Here is a 12,172-nt window from a genome sequence, read left to right as displayed (position 1 = left end):
TTTTGTGTGTGTGTGTATGTGCATAAAGTCTTATTCCCTACGTTTCCTCCTGACCAGGGTGGTGACAGGAAGCCCGTGTTCATTTCCAGCCAGCCGCTGGAGGTCAAAGGTCACATTTGTCACATCCATTTGCCCATTAACTGTCACTGTTTCAACCCTGCAGCCATTCTACATTGCCCCGACACACACAACCCTTCCTTTCACACACAGTTTAAAGCACATTTAGATTTCAACATACACATGGCACATCAATTAATTGTATTGGAGTTTACCTACAGTACAAAACCAGATTTAGGTTTTTGTTTTCTATTTATGTTTTGATTCAATATTATAAAGTTGTTTTTGTTTAAGTAAAAAATAAAACTAATATTAGGAAATCAACATTTATTATAAAATCACAATAACAGTTCAAAGTTAGACTATACGTTTTACCACCTTTCCAACAACAGACACATTTCTTACACACAGTTTACAATTTATTTGTATTGAACCAGAAAGGTCTCATTGAGATAAGAAATCTCTTTTTTAAGAGAGTCCTGGCCAAGACACTCTCTTCTAGGAAGACTTGGGTGAACCTGGAGGGTTTACATTTTTTATTGGCACTGTCATCATTGTTTGTGAATGAGTGTCAGCGAGAGAAAGAGAGACCTTGTGCATTGAGTGTCCCACTGACCTACTGCTAGTGGCATCGTCATGAAATATCCTGCCTTGGGCCTCTGCCTTTTATTTTAACAAGATAACTTGTCATAACATCCAAAAAGTTGATACACACAAACATAGAAGGTAAGAAGCCTTTTATACTAAGACCATTGTATAGTTTTCACATCTTTTTTTTTAAATTATCTTCTGCATCATCAAACTGTAATATTCTGTCGTGTGAGTTTTGGAAGTTTAAAAAAAGAGTTGCAACTGTGACAACTCAGCCTTCACAACTTTTGAGCATGTAACTCACCTAAATGATTAGCTAATAAATAAAGAAAATGAAAACTTAAAAGAGTGCAGAATGTTTTGTGTTGTTCCGTTGGAAAATATGCTTGTTAGGGGCCGGGACAATGATATAAACATATAAACAACACATTTGGCATAGCATCAGCAGTTGTATGCATAAAGACAGTGAGGGGTACTACTGCAAAGACATTAGTTAATCATCTCTATAAGACAGCGCTAACACTTGACTCTAGCAGTGACTATGTCTCCTGAGACCCACCCATTCATTTTTGTCCTCTGTGGAGGACATTTGGTTTTGGTCCATAACTATGAGGTTATACATGCCACAGCATTAAGTCCAATTGTACTCCACAGAGGACATCCTGGGCTTTTCAGACATGTGACATATGTGGGGGTGTGGCTTTGAAAAAGATAATTTCTTTGTATTTCAAAATGGCGTCCATCAACACAAGCACTATTCATAGAAAGAGAAATGGTAAGTTTGTAATTTTGTAATTACCGGTGTTGTGATTTCAATATTTTTAATTAATTATAGTAAGGGAACATCTTAGGAGTTAGTGTAGTGAGTTTTCAGAACTAAAACAATTTATGAATGTCCTCTGAGGAGGACATGGGGATTTGCTAACTTTTTATTTCCCCCATTTTACACAACACAAATGGAGTCCACTATGGGCCAAAACTAACACTTAGGTTTCTGTCGGGTTCATGGCAGACGGATGCAGTGGGAAAACATACATCAAGTGCCTCAAGTGTCAGATGTATCTCTGCATTTCAAAAAAGGATGGAGTACTACAAATGAGGGCTCAATATGTGTTGCATTGAGTTGTTGTGCTCTAATGTTGTCTAAATGTACTTGTATGTTAATGTTGTTTGTATACTATGCTTCGCATAACTAACACCTGATGTCCTCTACAGAGGACACACAATAAAACAAAAATATATTTCTTTAGTTTTTCAAGGTTATGTTAATACCACCCTAAAGACTTGTGTGATCTAAAAAAAAAAGGAAATTTGAAACCTTTTTCTTTCTGGGTCTCAGGAGGATAATCGTAGTGATTAATGATTACAGTAAAAAAAAAATAGAGTTGGTAAATGCACTTTTATTACAATCCACATGTGCTGGTTGCTCCAAATGGAACGCGAAATGGGACAAACAGAGCAAAGCAATACAGTGATACTTTCAGACCAAACACAGTACAAAAAGGGCAATATGTACAATATATCCATGTACAAAAAAGCTATTTTACACAGAAGTATGAAAAAAAAAATCATACATTTTTGACAAACTGCATTACAGAGACAATACAGGCAACAGTGTATAGTTTTAAAACAGTTTAAAAAGGCCCTTAAAGCCCTTGGAGCAGGAGTGTGCATCCTCTTTGACAAGTATATCAACTTTGTTTTCTTTTCTTGAAGTAAACTGTCCTTTTTTTTTTACCCCGCAACACACACTCATAATAAAAATTCTCTCACACACTTACACACAACCAGACAAGAAACATACACTGAGTGTTAAATAAGCATCCATTCATTGATCTCTCTGTCTGTGAAGTCTGAAACAGAAAGGTGATTCTGGACACCGATCAGATGGACCAGGAGACAGGGGAGAGGCTCCGAGGTCCTTCCTCTTTCCTCTTTCCAGCATCTCAGGCACTGCGAGGCAAGTCTTAAAAACTTCAGATTAAATCAAGAGTGTGATGAGTTTTTCAGTCAAACATGCTGCTGCTTCTCATAGTAAATAAAGTCAGAGATGAGATCACAATAAGATTTACGGACCCTCCTACTTAGCAGCCAGGTGTTTCACATAAAGGTCATAGGGTCACCGCATTTTCAGGGCTGCAGCAGAGACACAGTGCAAGAATCTAGAAACAGGATCCTGTGCGCGAGAGACTGCGAAGAACGCAAAATAAAATAAAAAGGCTCTTCAGAGGCCCAGAAGTTCAAAGGTCAGGCCTCCAGCTCCTGGGTTTCTGTGTAGTGGAAGTTGTTCAACTTCGCCCTCTCCCGGTTTGAAATGTCCAGTTTGGGGCCTTGTGCTGGCTTCAGTGCTGGAGATGGGTGTGAAGGTGCAGGGGAGGGCGGCAGCGTCAGTTCAATCTCCTCATAGCAATGTGATATGGGGGCGGGAGGGGCTGGGTGGTGTGCTGGCGGGGCGGCGGGGGGCAGGAGGGGAACGGGACGGTCCACGTTTCTGATGAGGTTGACAAACTCCCTCTGGTTGTTGATGCCTTCTTCCTGTGGGACGGCCTGCTGCTTTTTCCGCTTTCGATGGAGATGTGACAGGATGAAGGCGCAGGCGGCGCAACCACACACCATCACTAAAGTTATGACGCCCACCAGGATGATGTAGAAGCTGACCCCCCCGTGAGTCGTGTCAGACATGGCACCTGCAGACACAGGCAGAGCTTTAGACCAGACACCAGTTCAAAATTATATTCTTTTTAAGACACACACATCGTTTTCTCACCTGGACAGTGTTGTCCAATGCAGGGGGTTTTGAGGCTCATGCACTCATGACCATAGTAGCCTTCTGGGCATGCACATGTGTACCTGCCCTCTGTGCTGTGACAGGCCATCCCCTGCTGGCAGGGGTTGGGATTGCACGGATCCAACGCAATCTGAGACCATGGAGAGAAAAAAAGCTGTAAATCAATTTCTCAGGTTGGTGACAAAGCAAACATAGATAAGCTTTTTAACGTGCTTCCCTTGTTGGAGCATCATCTGAAGGTACTCGTTTTTATTGCAGATGTTTTGGGATTTTTTATTAAGGCTCAGGCTAAAACAACATGATGAGTAACTTTAAATGTACTATTAGATTAACTGTTATGAATTCACTATTTACCCTTTTTACTTTATTAGGGTTGCTTAGTTTAGGGCGCGTTGTTTTGGGCCCGGCATCAAGCATAATATAAGTAATGTGACAGATAGTCTTATTATTATTGTTCCTACAAACAAGGGTACATATATTTTCCAAATTGTAAACATTTTGGATCTCCTCCTCCACTGCACATTTCTATAGAGTTTTAAACTGTGTCAAATGATTAGCAGATTAAGCTAGCCTTAAGCTAACATCAATGAAGGTTTTCCAACCTCGCAGAAGGATCCTGAAAATCCTGTGGGACAGTTGCAGGTGATGGTCCTCCCGTCCTTCTCCACACACTGTCCTCCATGCAGACAAGGGGCACTGTCACACGGACTCTGGCGATTTTGGCAATATTTCCCCAAGAAACCAGGTGGACACAAGCATCTGGACCCTGATACCTGGTCCTATGAGGGAGAGTATAGTGTATGTGTTATATATTTCTATAAAATACAATCCTTTTCAAAGATTATTTAAAAAAGGGGGGAAAGGGCAGGAGAAGGAGAAAAACCTTTTAAATAACTATGTTTCACTAGCAATGTGAGCATTTTATAGAACAGAATGACAGAAAGAAAGGTGACACAACAGTGAATATGAAATGAAGAGAGGAAGACAGTGAAGCAGGTCAGTGCTGTGACTGATGTCCACAGAGACAACAGGCAAATTAGACAGATAGAGAAAGGCAGCGCGAGCAGGACTCTCACCTCACAGCGACCGCCGTTCAAACACAAACCCTGACAGCTGCTGTTCCCTAGAAAGCAGAGAAACCAGAAACACTATATTAAGACAGAATATGTCTTTTAGAGGCCAACTGTTAGCAACAATATATGTGTCATTGAGCGAAAAATCAATGATAACCTTGTGCATTACTGCCAGGATGTGAGATTGCACCTTTATACAGCAATACATCAATACAGAAAAAATTCTAAAACTAATCTTCACCCACTCCTGGTTAGTGTTATATTTTAAGTGTATTGCAGCGATACCCTGTGACAGATGATTAATATGACTCAGTTCGGAGTAAAATGATCTACAGCCCGCAGGGTCTCTGGGCTGCAGGGGAACTGTTTTTCTAACACAATCCACTGAGGCTTTTCATCTTTCTCTCACCGCCACAGGACTAACACTTCTCCCTTCATTTATTCTTTTCCTTGCCCTTTTAAACTCACTGATGTCACAGTTAGGACCCGTCCATCCAGGAAGGCAGTCACACAGGTATCCACCGATCAGGTTTCGACAAGAGCGGGCGTGGACGCATATACTCATTTCACACTCGTTGGTGTCTAAAGGGAGAAAAAAAACACAGATTTGATGCACAACGGTTCATCTTGTTGATCTAAACCAGTGATAAACTGAGCGCTCGCTGCACCATTTCCTGTTTCATTTTACACGGACATGGAACATTTCAATGCAAATAGTCTTCCTCATTTAACACAACAGGACAGCAGTGGCAGTACGTTTTATTCTTTTGTGGAGAATGTTTTGTTACCCAGCATCTGTGGAATTGTTTGGGTGTGTGTGACCTCCCGGTGTTAGCCATGCTTTCCATTGGTATTCTGCTAATAAGCATTTTAACCTTTGCAAGTGTTATGTTTTCATTTGTTTTGTTTTTTGTTGCATGATTGTTGACACATTTTAAGGTCCAATTGTCATGACACTGTAGCAGGGAGAAGACCAGGTCAACCATACAATGAACTCAGAGTCCTTCTAGTGATTAATATTTCTTTACAGATTTGGAATTTTGTTTAGTTGATGGAACAAAGGACATCACTCTACACTAATACCACAAAGTAGAACAATTCAAGATTATTTATAGTTCGCTGTTTAGGGAGTTAATACACAGGCAATTAAATAACAAGACACATAACATGCCAAAATGTACCTAATTTAATAATAAACTGAAATATCAGTTTAATCCTGTTGGAGAACTCACAGACAACACCACACTAATTACTGCAAACCTCTCCCTGAAATGAAATGAAGCATCCCATTAAACTACTGAATCTAATCCTGGATGTCTCCTCCTGGACCCTGACCATCTTCAGACACCTGTTAAGATTACATTTTGTGGAGGCTTGAATACACTATTAACTGGAGAATATCTGGGCAGGACGCACAACAGCACTTGAGAACAGAGTGCTTGGTGTTTTATTGAATATTATGTTTACACAGGCACATCACATCCAAAGTAATGCCTTGCAGCATAGTTTTCACATCTTCCCTGTTGATGCGTAGACCCCCTTACTGTACCGCTGCTTCTGTTAAGTATGTGTGTGGCTATTCCCACCCTCTGTCGCACTGGGAGTGTAAAGAACCAGGAACCCCCGAGGCCTTGGCTCTGATAGCAGGAGGAAGAGGATTAGAAAGAAACGCTGAATGAATAAGGAGGAAGTAGTCAGTCAGTTAGGTAATCTAAACCTATTACAGTCGGTGAGAGTCCTGTTAGGATTTAGCACCGGTGTATGTGTGTGTGTGTGTGTGTGTGTGTGTGTGTGTGTGTGTGTGTGTGTGTGTGTGTGTGTGTGTGTGTGTGTGTGTGTGTGTGTGTGTGTGTGTGTGTGTGTGTGTGTGTGTGTGTGTGTGTGTGTGTGTGTTATCTATGGGAAAAGCCTGCTTGCTATGGGAGAAAATGTGGGGACATAAATCAGCTAATAAAGGGGTGAAACTCTTTTCCCATTAAATCTTTCCCATTTTCCATTAGCGATGCGCTGCCTCTCAGCTCAGGCTTTAAAGAGTTTTATCTTTTGTATGTGTATGTGTGTGTGTGTGTTTTATACTATGAGCGACTGACCTGTGATGTGGAACTATGGGGGATTATCAAGTGTCAGAGTGACATATCACTGTAAAACAGAGGAGTGGGAAAAAGCTGTCATGCTGAAATATGTCTCACATTTTGCTTCAATACCCCGGAGACTCTTTGTGTGTATATATGGTATGTCTTCTGTGTGTGTGTGTGTGTGTGTGTGTGTGTGTGTGTGTGTGTGTGTGTGTGTGTGTGTGTGTGTGTGTGTGTGTGTGTGTGTGTGTGTGTGTGTGTGTGTGTGTGTGTGTGTGTGTGTCACCTGATCCTACACATTCCATATGATGTACAATCTAGCACAAAAACCCTCTGGTAGTATACTTGTCATTATGAACGAATGCGGCCCAAAGAGACGTGAGCGTGCATTTAGAGAATACTGATTCACAGGATGGGTTGATGGGAGAATTAAAATGCTGCCGGCTCTTTCTCCCTCTTCAGTTTGTGCTTCAAATACATATTTAACTTCAAAAAGGACTCATAATCATGTATTGCTCATTGAAACACACTCATCCTTTGAAACCAGCTGTGAAGAAAAGCTCGATATGATTATGCTTGTTAGAGGATCAGTGTTGAAAGTCAGATTAAATAGATTCCTTTGAGGGTGGCAAATATCTGAATTTCTCATCAATAAAGCGCTCATCAACACGATGAAAAATGATCAACGTGACAAAAAACCCAAGTACAATAAACTCCTGAAGCATTACACTCAGATAAAATCCCTTCGTACCAACTCCAGTGTCTGTGTGCTGGTTATCAGTGAGGCGTACGTATATACTAGTTGTGCAGTCAATATTTTTGGGCATTAAACTGTCTTGGTCCTCCATCTTTTAAAATACACTATTTGCAATGTTGTTTAGATTTTGTATGTCTTGCCTTCCCTATATTCATTTTTGTTATGGCAAGAAAATATGTTTGATATTAAAATCACACAATATCATATCACACTAATTATAAGAATTTATTTTCCAATTTTCATTTAAATATCACAATATGGAAAAATATGTATATGTAAAATGAACATTTGACAATAAATTCAGAGTATAATCAGGGGCGGCGGGTGCTGTAGGCTAGGGAAGGCTAAGCCTTCCCAAATATTTGTGTCACTGCATCCTGGTAAAATAAAAAATATAATGTATAATGTTTCTGTCTTTGACATTAGCGCTGCTATGCAGCCACCTGTGCCCTGTACTATTATCTTAAATAACCCTAACAAACGAGATCTCGCTAAGCAGTCCTACGACGCTGGTTATCAACTCGGTAAATCAAGCCAGGGTTTCTCTCTCCAGCTGAGAGCGTGTTCATGTGAAAGGGGCGGGGTTAGCTACATTTGACCAATCACAAACAGGGACAAGTGTAGCCTAGTAAATTAATATTAGATAAATATGAACTTTAAACATCCATGATTTAAACATATAATCCAGGATACAAGCCACATAGTTGCACCTGCAAGGTGAATATAGAACAACTGGTTAAAAAATAACTAGTGTTTTAATAACACATTAAACGAGTGTTTAATGTGTTGCTTAAAATAATACTTCTGCATACAGTATGTGACAATGTAAGTGTTGCAAGGCCAGATACGGCTCAAAAAGCTGACTCAGATAAGGAAATATATGATATATTATGATGTGATATGAATGATAAGTGCGACACGTCGGTGTCTTCTCTGCATAGGCTACTGCAGTTTAAACTGTATTTCCTTTCTCCTGTAATATGACTTGATAGATTTAAACTCTGCACACTCACGCGCCGCCTATGAGTCTAATGGATCATGTATTACTGATTCGGTCATTTATCTTTAATGATTTAGTTCAATATCATTTACTTGGATAAGAGGTATTTTTGCAGTTTGATAACATTATTAGATAAATGTGAATACAACATTTTAAATGGCCTTTTTTTCTGTTATTTATTTAGTCGGAAAGCATATTCCCTTTGTGTTTTGATATATTCATGCAAACAATTTATAGAAAAAGATACATACCAGGCTCTATAATTCACTGACCCTACATTTATATTTATAGGCCTATAATAGATGTGAAACTGACCCAGCTGGCACGTCCTGCCGGTCCATCCCGGCGGGCAGAGGCACTTGTAGCCTCCAGGAGCCTCCTGACACGTGGCTCCACGGCCGCAGGGGCTCCGGTCACACTGCCTCACCGCTGGGAAGATAAAACATAGCACATTAATTACTGATGTGTGTAATGGGAATGTGTGTGTGAATATCAAAGAGGCATTTTGTGTGTCACTGAGTCTGTGTGATGCCTCCATGTGGACATGTGCGATCTGTAGCATTGGTATGCGGATGCTATGGCAGCCTGTGTTTTCATCTTCTCCATTCCAGTGCTGCTCTGGTTTCTGTGCAAACAGTGATAAATACAATCTTCTGCTGCACGTTCATGGCTGTCACCTCAAAGCTTTGCCTGAGAGGAGAGAGGTATGAGGGCATTTAAATAAAGGCAAGCATGATGGGAGAAAAAAAGCAGGGACAGGGTGAATTGGAAATAGGCTGATGGAACTGCAACGCTTGGTTCCACTTTTCTGACGAGGAATTAAATACAGATAAAGAAATATGAGGAAAAAGAACACTGACAGAGAGGAGCTCATTTTATGGTGTTAATAACCATTCATGACTTCCTTTTACACATGGCATATTTGTGCAGTAGTGCCATCATAACTTTTCCCATGCACGCCTCTGTGCCATACATCTCTCAGTCAAGAGCTCTCTGTCTCTCTCACAACCTTTCATCATTTACCTAACCCTGCAGAATAACCACTTTCCATCCTCATGACCCTGACTCGCACCCTGAGCAATAACACCCCAGCCAACTAAAGGAAGAATTCATTTAAAAAACAAAGAAGCCTTTAATTAATATTGCTTATAGATATAAATCTAAGTCTGAAAGCAGAGCTGTGTTGTGGTTATGGTTGTCATTCCCTGCAAGCCTGACAATCCTCTCACTGTGTATTCCCCAGAGAGACTCCCACAACACACACAGAGACAGAGATAGACGGCCTCTCTGACTGTTAATCAAGCCAACAACAAATAACAAGAGCAAAAATAAACCCTTCCTTTATTCCTCTGTTTGTCCCTCTCCTATTTTCTCCCTGTGTAATAAAAGTGTTTACATGCCAGCGCTGTGTATCCTGATCGAGGTGAAAGCAGAAGATGTGGAACGCTGCTTGTTTACACACACACACACACACACACAGCTCTGACAGACTGTAACCTGGATGATCCAATCTCACCTGTTGTAGCGATATACACACACGAAAAAATCGAATACAACTCGGTCTGATTCGCTATTGAGGAGATGGAATCAGGAGATCTCACAAGGCTTGAAGCTCTACAATGTGACACTGTAGGGATCAAGATACATACGTCATACTGTGAAAAATTGTGATTTAATGAATTTATTTACAACTATTCTAAATGCATGTGCATACAAATGCTAGTTATTACATGTTTAAACTTCTAAGTGCTTGTTCTTGTCAACTAAAAAGGAAACTCCACTGTTTTAATTTAACTTAGTCACTTTACACGTCATCAAGCCTACTCAGAGTGTGATGGGAAATACTTGTTTTTGTCTTCTGTGGCTGTGGCTGTAAAGGCTCATCCTAAAGTCTGGTCAAGTGTCTGGTCAGTGTTGTTAGCATGATGGTTGAAATTGGGACTTTTAGAAGGAAATGAACATCCATTACATTAAATCCTTGCCAATCGATTTCCAAAATGCTAATTAGCCTATCATCTTCAGGGAAAGCTCTCTATTTTTCTACAGTATACGGGTACTGTGTCATCTTGTGTCTGTGGTTACTTTTCCAGTAGCACCACATCTCTCCCTGCCACCTTGAGTGCTTTCCTCAAGTCTTTCTGCAGACATTTTATTTCTTATCCATCTGTACCATTCACAAAACTTAACTTTCACCATAGCTGCTGCTCTGTTTCAAAGTTCAAGTCCCATATGGTAATTGTTCTCACTGCCAGAGGAGATAAAAATTCTGCACTCCAAGCTTTAGAAATCTGATTACTCCAGGAAACTGACAGTAAATAGAGCTGTTTGAGTACACATTGATCCAAGGATAAACACTGCGGAATCTGTGTAAGTACATTTGCTTCTTCATCTTAATTGCCATCTGAAACATCAGTGCTCAGAGTTCCTCATGTGGTACAGTATCGGTTAAACTCCACACTTTCTTGGACCAGATTGCATGTCAAAGTGTCCTTGTGGTGTCTGAGAATTGCTTCATTTTGTAGGGTTAGGGTTTGTAATGACCAAAGTCAGACAGTCTAACGCTGCATATTTGTAGGAGAAACATCAGGCGTCTGTACAGCAAACTAATGTCACGACAACTTATGAGGACAAACGCCAACAACAACATGTCATTCCTGTTCTTAACACGAGTGTGTATTGTTTTAATGTTTAGTAGTGGTTTCAGTTTCCAAACAAATCTGATAACATTACATTCATTTGGCAGACACTTTGGTCCCAAAACAACTTTATATTTCTTTCCCATGCTCACACTTCACGGGGGACAGGATGTTGCTGCACTGCTTCTCACATGAGGGATAAAAGTCTGTGCTTATATTCACTTCACTGAAATCGATAGTTTTTAAACTTTTCTACTTTGTTCTTTTATTGGAGCCTACCTGTAAAGTTATCAGCATCTGCCTTGTATTGCAGATCTAAGTAGTACTTGTTACACTGATTCCCATTACATCAAAAGTAATTAAGGGTTCAGTGTTTTACTCAACACATGTGGACAAAAGAACTTCATCAATCGACTGACCTAGAGCCACACCTGTCTGATCCGGTACTTGTGCTGCACGCTGCTTACATTTCTTAACACTAATCCACCTATTCTGATTCAACGTCTGTATGCAGGACGCTGAACAAGACCGACAAAATAAAACACTAGACAATAAACCCCTAATTCACTGGCATTAAAAAAAATACACACCCCTATTTACAATCAATAGAGTTGATTAAGGATGCTCCACCCCACCTTGTATCTAGGACAAACACACACACAAACACAGAGACACGACTGATTGCTGTCTGAGATCAGGCTAATTTAGCTTCCTCTGTTGGATTGATTAGAGTCACTCACTGGCTTTTATCCAGGCACAGACAATCTCTGCCCAGCGCAGAGTTGTTTGTGCCTGGGGAGTGTGTGTGTGTGTGTGTGTGTGTGTGTGTGTGTGTGTGTGTGTGTGTGTGTGTGTGTGTGTGTGTGTGTGTGTGTGTGTGTGTGTGAGTGTGTGTGAGAGTGTGTGAGTGTGAGTGTGTGTGTCAATCACCTTCAGCGCAGGTGTGTCCGGTCCAGTCGTCGGTACAGGTGCAGCTGAAGCCCGTGGGGTCCTCCACACAGGTGGCTCCGTTCACACACGGGGACGACACACATGCATGCTCCACTGAGGAGAGGAGAACAATTGACAGATGAAAATTTGATTACATTTTAAGGCTCCGCACAACCACACAGGGCCACTCTATTGGGTAAAGATAAAGGTAGTGCGGACTGCTTTGTAGCTAAGTTCAGACAAATTCTTCTTAATGTTTCTACTT

The 12,172-nt window shown here is 40.7% G+C and overlaps 1 protein-coding gene across 2 annotated transcripts in view; it reads right to left on the bottom strand.

Annotated features, from left to right (window-relative positions):
• Window positions 1–2,028: 2,028 nt before the first annotated feature.
• LOC117456898 (protein jagged-1) overlaps window positions 2,029–12,172 on the bottom strand; it is a 42,162-nt gene continuing 32,018 nt past the window's right edge. For both annotated transcript variants that reach the window (XM_034096760.1, XM_034096761.1), the window contains 7 exons: window positions 11,908–12,021; window positions 8,657–8,770; window positions 4,978–5,091; window positions 4,513–4,559; window positions 4,039–4,215; window positions 3,416–3,566; window positions 2,029–3,335 (listed from right to left, as the gene is read on the bottom strand). In XM_034096760.1, the coding sequence (XP_033952651.1) occupies window positions 2,896–3,335; window positions 3,416–3,566; window positions 4,039–4,215; window positions 4,513–4,559; window positions 4,978–5,091; window positions 8,657–8,770; window positions 11,908–12,021 (1,157 nt within the window). In that variant the 3' untranslated portion in view covers window positions 2,029–2,895. The remainder of the gene's footprint in view (window positions 3,336–3,415; window positions 3,567–4,038; window positions 4,216–4,512; window positions 4,560–4,977; window positions 5,092–8,656; window positions 8,771–11,907; window positions 12,022–12,172) is intronic.

This window comes from Pseudochaenichthys georgianus, chromosome 13 (assembly GCF_902827115.2).
Source record: "Pseudochaenichthys georgianus chromosome 13, fPseGeo1.2, whole genome shotgun sequence".
Taxonomy (NCBI): Eukaryota; Metazoa; Chordata; class Actinopteri; order Perciformes; family Channichthyidae; genus Pseudochaenichthys; species Pseudochaenichthys georgianus.
Note: the sequence above shows the minus strand (reverse complement) of the source record. Positions and strands in the feature narration are given on the sequence as shown.